The 14,353-nt window shown below is 37.8% G+C and overlaps 1 protein-coding gene across 1 annotated transcript in view; it reads right to left on the bottom strand.

The window, feature by feature from the left end:
- Nucleotides 1–7,621: 7,621 nt before the first annotated feature.
- The window catches only part of LOC146462898 (uncharacterized), a 16,499-nt gene continuing 9,767 nt past the window's right edge, over nucleotides 7,622–14,353 (bottom strand). The window contains exons 5-7 of the mRNA XM_085085034.1: nucleotides 11,726–11,755; nucleotides 11,360–11,377; nucleotides 7,622–10,915 (exon numbers count right to left, since the gene is read on the bottom strand). Coding sequence (XP_084941160.1) covers nucleotides 10,443–10,915; nucleotides 11,360–11,377; nucleotides 11,726–11,755 — 521 coding nt within the window. The 3' untranslated portion in view covers nucleotides 7,622–10,442. The remainder of the gene's footprint in view (nucleotides 10,916–11,359; nucleotides 11,378–11,725; nucleotides 11,756–14,353) is intronic.

Below are 14,353 nucleotides of genomic sequence, written 5' to 3'. Positions count from 1 at the left end.
TTTCTTGCACAGCTACATCCCTCCAATTTTTTTCTTAAAGTCCTTTTGCTATTGCGAAAAGGTTCCATTTCATGAATTTTTCAGTCAGAAGCCATGTTTTTGAAAATTATTTGACATCGGATTTCCATATAACCACTGTTTTTTTCAAGCCTGTTTGCCTACTCGTCAAAATGGCGTCGAAAACCGTGATAAGGCCTATTTAATTTGCCTTTACAACATAAGTGGATTCCAGGTGTTTTCTTTGATTTCCGGCCGCCGTGTTTGTGCCCTCGGAGGGGCATTGTCTTCAACAAAAACGGCCCAGTCAAGAGCTTATATAATGAGGGAGGGGACCCTCTCATCCCTACCTGTCAAATCATCTTTTTATTTATTATGAAACCTGGATTGAATTCTGCTCTCTCCTAGAAGGGATGTTCTTATCCACTATATACTGTGGCGGCCATATTGACTCGATCAACTATGTTGTCTATGCTACTGCGCAACCATGCCTGGCTGCCACGTTTTTGTGTGCTCCGTCTTCTTCTTTCTATTTGGGTTTTATATCGTGTCTTGGAACGTCAAAAGTCATGTATTCTTAAGTTTCCACAGTTCTTTCAGTTCTGGTCATGAAGGTATGTGTGTTGCAGAATATTCGCAGACTTTTTTCCTTCCCTTGTCTTCATCGAAAGGTTTACGGCGCCATCTTGTTATCAGCACGCCTCGTAAGCAAAAGTTTCTCTCCTCCAGAGTTAGTTATTATCCTAACTCGGTTAGCTGTTTAATTTCCATCATCTACGGCTAGTTCTAAGCGGAGATGTCCAGTCAAATCCTGGTCCCACTACTTTAAGCTCAAGTGCATTACGAACAAACTAAAGTTGAACTGTGTACTGTTGAACAGTCGCTCTCTTTGCAACCAAACGGTGGAATTTCAAGGGTTAGTTTATGGCAACAGCTTAAACGTCGTCGCTGTTACTGAGACGTGGCTCCATGATGGTTATTTTGATGGTGAAATATTATCTTCTTCAATGTATACAATATTCCGAAAGGACAGAGGTGGCAATAAAAGAGGTGGTGGTGTTCTACTTGCTGTGAAAACGGATCTCTTTGCCTACAGAAGACCTGACCTTGAACCACAGAACTGTGAAATTCTTGTGTGTGACTTAGTTTCCTCGAATGGCTTCAAAATAACTTTTTGCCTGTGTAGTGTTATAGACCGCCGAACTGCTCTTTATTTATGGATTACTGTGAGTGTCTACTTGCAAGTTTGCGTGAAACTACTGGTAGAATCTGCATTGCTGGCGATTTCAAAATGCCTACCATTGACTGGGAATATGTTATCGACTTGAACAAACTCTACTGATGGTGTCAAGTTTTGTAACCTAATCAACTCCAATTTTCTTACTCAAGTTGTGAAGGAACCTACGAGAATTTCACACTCCAGCAAGACTATTTTGGATCTGGTTTTTTACAATTATCCTGAAGAAATATTTGATGTTTACGCCATTGAGGATTTCAGCTCCATCTCGCGGTCAGTTTCTCGATGTTAACTAAACTTAAGCGCTTGAAGAAATCAGGTCTTACAGTTTACAATCTCAAGAAGGCTGATTTATCTGGCTTGAAGTCCGCTCTGAGGAACCTCTCTTAGGACACTGTGTTTGGGGACAATGACACTGACGCCAGTACTGCCTGCTGGTATGACATGTTTGATCATGCGTGGATGAATTTGTACCAAAAGTGGTAATCAAGGATGCCAATAGACCACCATGGATTGACAAAGAGGTGCTATTGTCAATTAGAAAGAAGAACAGAACGCGGCGGCGTAAAGCTAAGTTAAAAGATTCTATAAATTTCTGGGAAAGATTTGGTGAGCTTAGACGACAGGTTAAGAAAATGGTTAAATTTAAAAAGCGTAGTCACTTCTCTAAGCTTAGTTATTCCTTAAGGGATAATCCTCGCAAATTCTGGTCATATTACAAAACGATTATCAAAACTACCAGAATTCCCGGGGTAATTAACCATGAATCGGTACAGGCTACCAAACCAATTGATCAAGCTAATTTATTCAACGTAATGTTTCACTCCGTTAGTAGTGAGGGGCGCACCACGGTTTCCCCCTTTTCGAGGTGGTTTCTCATTAATCTGAGGTGGCATACATTATCGTCGATGACGTCACCGCCTATTGTCTTGTTCACTCATTATAGGATGACGTCATATTTTATTTTATGCTTACCAACAGGTTATGAACTGGTTTGACAGGTTGATCAATGATGCCATGCTCTATTTTTAACTTATGGCAGTCATGGGCGGTATCACCGGTTTGACAGGTTTTTGAAGTTATTTTTGGATACATGACGTATATTACATACATACTTTATTGTATAGCTCCCCTTGGGGGGCTCTTCCGCCATACGTGAAAATAAATATAATAATAATGAAAACTATTAACATTTGAATGATAATATAGAGAGAAAGAAAAAAAAATTACGATAAGCTCCAGGATCTACAATTTCTAAGCTAAAAAATCTGCATTCGGAAGTCTGTTTAGAAAAAACAAAAAAACAAATACGCGCGACACCCACGCGTGTGTCTAAGAAAAATAAAGGCACATAACTACAAATGGCCCGTTTGTCTCCTTTGTCCCTTTTGGTGTGGTTTTGGCCTTTCAGGCCTGTGTGTGGCCTTTTCTGACACTCTATATAACCTGACATTTACCGAAAACTCGGAGATAATGAAAAATATTTGTCGTTTGTGTTTCTCGCCTAAATTAACTAAGCACTAAAAAAAGATTCGTTTCAGGTTGAGCTTTGTTGAGGATTAAAGAGTTAATACAGTCTTTTGTTGTCTTTGTTTATTACAGCGCTCGGATTAAGAATGTTCCGCTTCATAAATTCCTTGCTCCTAAATTGTGCGTGTTAAAACACACACACAGATTTTGCAATATGTATATCACATTAAAGTCGGTTATGTTTCATGTTGATGGCTGTCCACCTTTACTTACGTTAACAAGGGTCAATGCGCTTTTGGCCTTCAGATCAGAGACTTAAGTTCTTGTGCAACCTCTCTTCACGGTCCGTTAGCCACTTATTATGCAGAAGTAGTGACTTAAATCAAAACCTACATTTGCATAAAAACTCTACGGAAAAAGCCAATTAACTTATCATAAACAATAGACAGCTTAAGTTTATACAAATAATCAATTAAAACACAATCAAAACACGCGACTACTAAATGCTTGCTATTAAACAACACACATTTCTTGAGAGACCTGAAAAGAACTTTATTGCCTTCAAATAGAGTATAAAAAAAATATAAAATTGTTTAACTACCAGAGATTTTGAAGGAATTAAGGTAACTCTCAACTCTCTATCCGAATCGCCGAGTTTGCTTTCGTATGTTTATAAACGTCATCTGTTCCTATACCTCAGAACGGGTTATGTCTGATTTAATTGTTGCTTTTTTAAGGGAATATATTGGTTCCATTACGGCAACTTAATGTGGACAGCGGTATCGTTATCTGTAAACGTTTTTACCACGATGTCTAATTGGCGGCAAGAAAATTAAGGATAATTGAAACAGCGAATTTCAATTTTCTTTTCAAATAGTTGAATGTTATGATGACACTTGTGCTTGTCTTTTTGCACTAAAAAAATGTTACCCTCATTGAAATGGTTGTGTAAAGATGCAATAGATTGTTAGTACTTATCCGTTAATGAGTTAATTTTCTAGAAAAATGATTGTCCAATGATGCAATTGGTAGCCTATTGGCGTTAATGCAATTTCTGGAAAAGAATGCCAAAAGGAGCCCTGTTGATGCTTTAGAATGTTAATACATATGCAAATGTCGTTCTTGGAGGTTTCTTTCGCGTAACTGAAGTTTATTTTTGGTTATATGTTCACCTCAACAAAACACCTATTGACACGAACGAATATTTTCTATAAATGAACGCAAAAGGTGTATTTCTGTTTTTCCTGACCTTGCCTCCTCTTCCTCCTCCTCCTCCTCCTCCTCCTCCTCCTCCCCCTCCTCCTCCTCCTCCTCTTACTCCGCCTCCTCCTCCTCCTCCTCCTCCTCGGGGAAAAACTCCACCACCACCACTACCACCTCCACCACTACCGCCACCACCACCGGTGGTGTTCGCTGTTTCAATTATCCTTAATTTTCTTGCTGCCAATTAGACATCGTGGTAAAAACGTTTACAGATAACGATACCGCTGTCCACATTAAGTTGCCGTAATGGAACCAATATATTCCCTTAAAAAAGCAACAATTAAATCAGACATAACCCGTTCTGAGGTATAGGAACAGATGACTTTTATAAACATACGAAAGCAAACTCGGCGATTCGGATAGATTCGGTAAACGTCAGGTTATATAGAGTGTCATTAAAAGGCCACACACAGGCCTGAAAGGCCAAAACCACACCAAAAGGGACAAAGGAGACAAACGGGCCATTTGTAGTTATGTGCCTTTATTTTTCTTAGACACACGCGTGGGTGTCGCGCGTATTTGTTTTTTTGTTTTTTCTAAACAGACTTCCGAATGCAGATTTTTTAGCTTAGAAATTGTAGATCCTGGAGCTTATCGTAATTTTTTTTTCTTTCTCTCTATATTATCATTCAAATGTTAATAGTTTTCATTATTATTATATTTATTTTCACGTATGGCGGAAGAGCCCCCCAAGGGGAGCTATACAATAAAGTATGCATGTAATATACGTCATGTATCCAAAAATAACTTCAAAAACCTGTCAAACCGGTGATACCGCCCATGACTGCCATAAGTTAAAAATAGAGCATGGCATCATTGATCAACCTGTCAAACCAGTTCATAACCTGTTGGTAAGCATAAAATAAAATATGACGTCATCCTATAATGAGTGAACAAGACAACAGGCGGTGACGTCATCGACAATAATGTATGCCACCTCAGATTAATGAGAAACCACCTCGAAAAGGGGGAAACCGTGGTGCGCCCCTCACTACTTCCGTTGTTGCCCCACCTGACTCTGGTAGCCCTGCTGTATATCCACCAAGACTCAACTTCAGCGTTAAGCGTGAATTATAGGAAGTTCGCCTTAGCCCAAGCAATATTCTTAAACAGCTCCAATCGCTTGATGTTAGCAAAGCTTCCCTTGGTCTTCCCCATCACTATGCAGATTATTTAACTTGTCCTTAGAGCTTGGGACATTTCCCGAAAAATGGAAAGATGCAAATCTTGTCCCAATTCATAAATCTGAGTCTAAGACGTTGGTTTCTAACTACGTGGTATTTCGGTTCTTGATGTTCTATCCAAAATTATGGAAAGACAAGTTTATAATGAGATCTTTGATATTATTTGCCCGCATCTTACCCACTGGCATCATGGTTTCCTGCCAGAAAAACCCACTGTCTCAACTATCTCAAGTTGTTCATCAATTCGCTATTGCTCTTGAGAGGAGACAACAAGTTGATGTTATTTATCTAGTTTTTTCTAAGGCTTTTGATCGTGTATCTCACGAAAAGCTCCTATTTAACCTTGAATGCCTTGGTATTCGCGGATCCTAGCTAGCTTGGTTAAGATCATATTTAGTGGGTAGAAGACACAGAGTCGTGATAGATAACGAGTCGTCTGATTTCCTCCCTGTAACATCTGGAGTCCCGCAAGAGTCAATTTTGGGGCCATTACTGTTCTTGCTTTTTATCAATGATATACCCAATGCAGTTTCAAAGGAAACATAGTTACCCCTCTTTGGCGATGATTCAAAGTGTTTCCGCTTAATTCTTGGACGCGAGGACGGCGACAAATTGCAGGACGACTTGAATAAGTTATTCCAGTGGTCTTGTATTTGGGGTATGCAGTTTAATGCCAAGAAGTGAAAGGTTTAAGGGTGGCTCGTATAAGATCAATCGATGATAGGGACTATTACCTTGGTGGGATTAAGCTAGACCGTGTTGATGTTCAGAAAGACCTGGAGATTTTTGTTAGCCACAATTTAAGCTGGAATAATCACGTTGATGTTATTTCCTCGAAAGCCCAAAAAATGCTTAACGTCCTTTACCGAACTTGCAGGGACATCAACAATATTAATACGAAGAAATTACTTTATATTGCTTGGGTTCATTCACGCCTTGAATACGCTAGCGTGGTATGGTCGCCTTAGTAAGTTAAATTTATTACCCTTGAAGTATCGTAGGGAAATTAACGATTTAGTTTTCTTTTTTGTGTCTTAAGAATATATATAAATAAAACATTCTCGATTATGTACCTTTTCGTTCTTGTACTAAGCCGCTTAGAAATGTTGATCATTTAACGCTTGATGTCCCTTTCAGCAGGACTGACGTCTTTAAGAATTCGCTTTTTGTTCGGATCTGTCGTCTGTGGAACGATTTACCTATTAGTTTAAGAGAATCAAATGCCTTGTCAATCTTCCGTAAGAATTTGATGAATTTTTATTATGATAAGTTTAAAGTTCATTTTTTTTAAACTTTACTTTGTATTTTACCTAATTGATTCATTCGTGTAACTTTTAAGATAATTTCATTACTTAATTATTCTATAGATTTATGACGTAATAATAGGTAGCTTATTTTTAAGGCGTTTGTTACTCTGTATTAAGCCTACCTCAGATTGAACGATTGATTTGATTTGATTGTAAATCTGAAACTTGATTACAGCGGTTACCAATAACACGCGACCTACCGCATTCAAAAGAGTCGGATAAAGTTGCGTTTTGGTGGACGTCAATCAAAGAAAAGCCGTTGGAATTATTTTGAATTCTGACAAGATTGCAAGGCAACCCTGTAAGAAACTAAGAATTTTACCTCGCTAAGAGAAGGTAAACTTTATTTAAATTGATTCTCCAGCCAGATCAAGCGCAAATAAAAGGTATTTTTGAATAAAATATTTCGATTTCCACTGCACGTGATAATTTGCTCACTTGCACGCATCGCTGATTTAAATGTCAGGTGTAGCGATTTCAAATGTTTCATAAAAAAATAGGGCTTCGTCTAGACAATACGCATTTTTTAGATAACCTGTCTTGGAAATCAACTTTCGTAAAGTTTTCCATCCGTCAGCGGATAAAACTGTCAATTTCTTCGTTCTGTTGCCTTGAAACGTTCTCAGAATTTAAAACAAATTCCAACGGCTTTTCTTTGATTGACGTCCACCAAAACGCAACTTTATTGGAGTCTTTTGAAGGCGATGGGTCGCGTGTTATTGGTAACCTCTGTAAATAAATAAATGAATATATAAACTATGCAAGTTTATGCTAGACTCAACTATGCCGTTTTCAAAACGAAAATGAAACCTTTTGAAGCGGTAAATCGATTGAATAACTTCTAAGAACCGCTTGTGACTGTTGGTGCTTTCATCGACCACGTAACAAAATATCCCGCGTGAACGCCTCCAGTCTGTCTTTGTTGTAAATAAGTAATGTTAGCACTGTAATTGTTTAATTAGTTAGAAATGTTAGTGTTGTGAATAATGCATGTCTTTTGAAATAAATAACTAAATAAATAAATAAAGAAAGAAAGAAATATATGAATGAGTGAATGAATGAATGAATGAATGAATAAATAAATAAATAAAGGTAGAAGCTGATGGAAGATTTTTAAAAGTATGCAATTGCTATTTCTTGTGAATAAACACAGAAAAATTCCAGGACGTTAATAGCCTGCAATACACAACAGCAGACAAATTTATATTTCCTAACTTGTACAAAAGTCGTTCCCAAAATTAATTTCAGCATTTCTACATAAAGGAATTAATCCATCTATGTCAGCTACCAAAAGGGATATAACTGCATCTCAGTCTCATAACTGAGAAAATATAATAAAAAATTGTCATAAGCACATAACGACAACAACAACAACAACAACAACAATTTATTATGAGAAAAGAACATAAACATAAACTACCGCACATAAGCCCCGGAATTTTACATCTTCGTAAGGGTTTCTAGAAGAATCGTGTAGATATCTTTACGGACATAAAACTCAGAAGCATCAGAACTTAATAAAGAAGGATCATCTGGGTGAGTGTAGTCCTGAGAAGGACTGTTTGAGGTGACATTAGGCTGATTAGGGAACTTAAGCAACGACGACGGCAACGGCAACGACAACGTCACTACAAAACATAGCTTCGCGTTACTTCTATAACTGCGCGATTATTCCAATTGATTCGCCTTCTACAATGTGACCGAAGTATCTGGGAACTAAATTGATAGGAACAGCGTTCAAGTAAGGAAGGAAAATGAAAAATTCACCCTCGTGTGCTCACGTTCTCCACAAAACTTTGAATGTGGTCATTTCACGTTATAGTTTTGCGAAGGAAGGCAAAGGAATGTAACAAAATGTAAAACGCACGTGCAGAGCGATTGTTTTTGCTCATTAAATCTTTTGTTTTGCGGCGTTCTTGTTGCCGTCGCCGTCGTTGCTTAAGCTCCCTATTGACTGACGTTTCGACAACCTGAGCGGAAATCATCATTATAGTCAAGTGAACTGTAATGACGACCTATGCTCAGGTTGTCGAAACGTCAGTCAATGTCACCTCAAACAGTCCTTTTCAGGACTACACTCACTTCTGATATGACTTCTGAGTTCAGATAATTTATTTAGTTGAAAGCATCAGTAAAATACATTCCATCACCAAAATCTCTTTCTTAGGAGACTAACGCTTTTACAACTGAGGGAGTCCTTATAAGGAGGAGTTTGTGCCAGATAAAAGTACACAAGTACCGCTTTTGTTCCTAAGAAAGCAGTAATCCTGACACATTACGTTACAAATGTAACTACCGTGTTCACATTAAGAAATTGAATAAAAATATAGAAAGGACTCACATAACCTACTTACAGGCAAATGACTAAAAGCGATAGGTTTCATGAGAAAACACAACAGCCCTGTACGTGCGTTATACACTTTAGCACATTTCATTTCGCTCTCATTTAACGATGGTTCGGCCACATTGCTCGGAATAATCGCAAAGTAGTTACAAAAACCTGAATTTATATTTGGAAAGACGCTCTCGTTACCGTCAGCGTCCTCATTGCTTTAGCTCCCGAATGGAATTCTTGCATACCAACAAAATACAAATCCTTATAATTCAATGGTTCACTGATATTGAGCTTGGGCTGCCTGTGGTTAATTTTGCTGAATTTACTCATCTTCTGGAAAACACTGAACATCCCGAAATAACCAAAGTCTAGGTTTTGAAGAGAGCGCTGCACAGAATATTAATATCTAGTTAATGTTTATTCCCTTCCTTAATGGTATTGTTGCTGTATTATTGCAAGAGAAAAGGTTCAGAAGCCCAGAAACTTTCCGGCTTCATATATTATCTATGACCTATATTTTGAAAAGATTGGTCGTAGATAATAAATTAAGTCGTGAAAGTACGATTTTTTTCCCTTTCCACTGGAGGCCTCACTGGTACATTTGAAAGTTGATTGATATGTTGACCTTTTTCCATCTTCTAACTATCAAGCAAAACGTAGCACAAGTTGAAATATCTATTTCTTTCATTTTTTGATTATAAACAGACCTTAGTAAAACTATACACCTGACGTACATGTACTTTGTTTTCGCCAGGAGTGTTTTGATTCCGAAAAAAGTAAGGAAATCAATTTTCACGTTTGCGAGCTCATAATTGCCGTAATCAAATCTTGCAATTCCGTCCTATAAACTCGCATTGAGCTAGCAATCTTATTACGAGGCTTTCTTCTGCGTTGCTAAAGGTCCTTATTTTCTTGGAGGCATAGCCACCACGAGAAGCCAGGGACGAAGCCACGAGAGATTTCAATTTGACTTGTTCCCAATCTTCTTGCGTCTCTGCTGCCAAAACCTACAGCACTACATCATACTTAACAGCACTCGATCGCCCCTAGCGGCTTCGCCGCTCGCTTCACGTGGCGGCTCCGCCGCCAACGAAGTACCCCCCCAGCCATTATAATCCCGCCAGTTACGCAGGCTAGTGCCACTGAATGCTCGATACTTAGAAACTGAAGATTTATTTCTAATTAACAAATTTCAGCTAATTTAAGCTAATTAGAGTGTCAATGTGACACATTTTGTTGACGACCCTCCTATAGATTTATTTTATATTACAGTAACATTCACTCATGTTCAACGAAAATTTGATTAAAATAAATTACAAAACTGACAATTTTAGTACTCCTAATCTCTCTAAACGCACAATAACGTATTCACTTAATTTAACCTCACACAAAGCTGATATGTCATGATTCTAAAAGGGAGATATTTTCTCTGGCTGCGACAAAATGGTTAACTGAAGCTGTAATAGGTCTACTATAATGCCACAACATCCCTGCCCCAATTCCCATAAGATCACACACCAAATAATTACAAGTCAGCTGAATGCTGCATCGTAAACTCAGACAACAACCCATAGGGAACCTTAGAGCTATTACTTTGTCAGGACCCCAGTCCAGAGTGGTCTGGGGTCACGCAAAATTTCGGCTCAGTGTTATTCCTTTATCATTTTACCGTCATCTGGCTGAGCCTTTCTCCAATATAACGAGTTTGAACTCAAGCCAAACAAAAGGTTAGAGCGGTTTGCATAAAAATAAGATGACTGACCACAGCCAAAATTGCCAACATAATGTACAAGATTTTGGGGGAAAGTGGTTGGAAAAAACAAATGGTAGTTGAGAAAAGCCCAAAGATATGTCAGTGACGCCCGGGACCAAACAAAATTGTTTGCAAGCATTACATCATGTTTGCAATCGTAAAGAAAAATTTGATATCCCAAAGGTGATATCTGGATAGTCGGTAACAGTGTGGAGCGTTGGGATCCCAACCATGAGTAGTGGTACACGTACGAAAAAGTAACAGCGGTGGCATATCCCTGTGAGAAGTGACCTCCAAATAAAGACCAGCTGTCTAGAACCTCCGTTTTCCCCTCAACGGTTGAATCAGGAACGACAAAACCAGGAACTCCTGTCACAAGAATAGTATCATAAATATCTCCATATTGATGTACACCAAATCAAAAAACAGTGCAAAACTGGAGTTAATCAGCCTTGGAATATCTCAACCCTGTGTACTCTCACTTCCCTTTTGGGGCAACGAGAGTATGCAGAAACAATGTTATGGAGAAATGTGAGGAGTGCTCCATTTCATATAATGTAGTATGTGTAGGTAATCTGCTTGTTCTAAGGTCTATTGTAGAACTTTTAATATTAACACACAAACACACAATTTCAATATTTTAAGCCCTGTAAATAAGCTTACCTCTGTCGAAAAAGGTCAGCCACATACAGACTGCTAACCAACTGAGGTTCTAACAAGTTTACAACCAGATTCATAACAATTCAAACATTCATACATGAATTCTACACAAAGATTTAAACACACCACATTTACAAACACCACATAACATACCACTGTCAACCGCCGCATCTAAAAAAAAAAAAAGAAAAGAAACATTTAATACTTTGGCTGCCAAGTTAGTTTGTAGGCACACAACATAAAAAAATATGATAAAATGATAAAATGAAAGACTGTTATTGCAAATTGAGCATATACATGTAACTGGTAGGTAAGCTAGACTAGTGCACTGTTTACACTGTGGCCATAACTTTGAACAATGGGCCACTAAATAAATGTATGTAACATCTACAAGAAATGGGTTACCATGATCATGTCACTTAACCACAAACTCTTCCTCAATAATTACCACTATTCACTGCAGTGACAAATAACAGCCCTGAACTTGCTGCATTACATTTATGATTGTGCATTACTTACCTGCATCATCCTCATCGTCCTCTTCAGACGCTGCAAAAGGAAATGGAGAATCACGTTCCATCCCAATGTACATGTACTCATACAGTTATGGAACGTCAGCAAAATCCCACTAATTTATATATACTGTACAGTAGCTATGGAACTGAAATCGGTACCATTCACTTACTTTGTTGAGCAATGGAAAGCATTGTCTTTCTTAAAGTGCCTATGAAGCGAAAATTGTTTTTGTGTAGTTATAAAATTTGCACTTTAACATATAGGATTCCGATGTTTTAGAGTACTGTGGTAAAACTTGTAGATTTTACAACCGCTCAAAGTTGGGCTATTTTGCTTTCAAAAATGGTCAGAGGACTGGGTCGAGTTTTATGCTGAATTCCAAGTTGTGACGTCACGTTGGTGCCAAAAGTTTGTTTACTTTCATTCCGTTCTTGCCGCCGAAAAGGATTGTAGAAAGAGAAAAGCATGACTAGCGATTCTGTGAACGACCGATTCTGGCAACTCACTTATTTACGGACGCCAGCAACGCAATATTGCCCTCGCCGTCGCTTATCTTTCTTCTCTTCCGCCATGATGAATTGCAATTCTTGGCACCAACGTGACGTCAGCGGTTATTGTCACCTGGCATTTTGGCCGCGCGATTCGAATACCATTTTTGAAGGCAAAATAGCCCAACTTTGAGCGCTCACAAAATCGGCAATTTTTACCCCAGCAATCTCAAACTTGGAAATCCCGTGTTTGAAAGCGTAAATTTTATAACTACCTAAAGACAATTTTCGCTTCATAAGCACTTTAATGCAAATGTATGTACCTTATTCTCCTTTATTTTCGCGGGACTTAAATTTCGCGAAAATTATGACTATTTTTTCTTTTTTACAAAAATTGTACGTTAATCAACAAGCGAAACAAAACCAATATGCTGTCCCTTAGCGGCAGCTGTATTCCTCTAAAAGTCAGTCTTACAGTAAGGTAATAAAAAAAGTATTCTTGTTCTTCCGAGTCATTATCGAGTATCGAGAGTATCGTTGCATGTCCTTTCTAGGAGATCTCAATAGAACGTGTTTTGACTATGACACATTGATCGAGAATTAAGAAAGCTTTGGCTCTTGATATCATTTTGACAACATTGTTTGAAAGAAAATGTCATCTCTGTCCTAGCAAATAGATCTAAGTTTTCCTTCAAAAAAGTTGCATTTGGAGAAACTTGATGAGACACTGTAAACATTTTACCAGGCAACTTGCTCATGAGGTTTCTTTTAAATTGTTTACAATGTGTGTTCTTCATAGATACCGATTTGTTTCATACCTACAACTTGTTTTCCAACTATGTACAACTTGTTGATCGATTCATACAACTTTTTCACCAAATATACACAATTTGTTCTCCAGTTCTTTTCATTTAATGTTGTATCAATACAACTTTTGTTATAAGCAACCTTTTCTCGAACTTAAACTTGTGGTTAATTTTTGAAATTGCGTTCTATCAATTGGAACAAAACTTATTTTCCAAATATACACACCTCTGCATCATACGTGAACAAATTGCTTGTCTATCTAATTACAACGGTGCCATCATAAAATATCCACAACTTCTAATTGCTTCACTTATAAGGCCAATTTTTCTTGGCTGTTGTAAAAGCAAGTAATCAGCATTATTACTCTGAAATCAACTCAATTCTTTAAAAGAACAACTCGTGATCTGTTCTAGGGCGTTTCGGAAACAAAAATGCGAAAACTTGAAAAAAGTTAGCCTGACATTTTTCAAGTTTCAATCAATTCCCACCTACATGTACTCTGTCTCTGGCCAGAGGCAACAATCAACAGTTTAATTGCACTGGGATAATAATTTATAACAAAACTAGACAACAGTTTTTTTTTGTTTCTGTTGACAGACAAACGTTTTTGGGTTTTGAAATGACATCAAATTCGCGTGATACTTCCCCTTTAAAGTTCCCATCAGAAACCAAACATCTTTAGATGCTTTTACCGGCCTCTGTTTTAACATTATGTGTGCCAGTTTGAAATTCAGACTTTGTATTTATTATGCTTTGACTACCAGTTTTAGACTTGAAGTTTTGTATATTTAAACAAATTTGAATTATTTAAAACATTTAATAGTACATCGCCTTACATGCTTTTTAAGCTCTTATTATACTCATCATGTTGACATAAAACTTGGCTATCTACACTGTATTTCAAATGAAAGTGCTGAGTGGAATTTAATCCTCATCATGGCCTCCAGGAAAAGATTATTATCAATCACGTTTTTTATCTGAACTTCTGACTGCACAAGGGACCACAGTGTCAATGCAAATTACTGCCCACAAATGAGCTGTTTTGCTGAGTGTAATTCTTCTTATGATCAGTTTGTCTCCGTGTGCAAGCCCATCTACAGTAGCACGCATTGCCGCCAGTCATCCAGTCAACAAACGTGAAAAACAAGCTAACTGGTTGAATGATATGGTTAAAGGAACTTATTTCAAGAGTATGATGCTAACAGCAGGACATACGATAATTATTTAAGAAATTCGGATTTTAAACTTCCTAGATTCAATACTGTAACTTATGGAAAGCACTCAGATTTCTAGACCGCTTTTATGGTCGAAATTAACTAGAAGTGAGAGAAGTTGT

Source organism: Pavona decussata, unplaced genomic scaffold (genome assembly GCF_977016875.1).
Source record: "Pavona decussata unplaced genomic scaffold, jaPavDecu1.1 SCAFFOLD_184, whole genome shotgun sequence".
In the NCBI taxonomy this organism is placed as follows: Eukaryota; Metazoa; Cnidaria; class Anthozoa; order Scleractinia; family Agariciidae; genus Pavona; species Pavona decussata.
The sequence above is the reverse complement of the archived record's forward strand: the minus strand, read 5'-3'. Positions and strand labels throughout refer to the sequence as shown.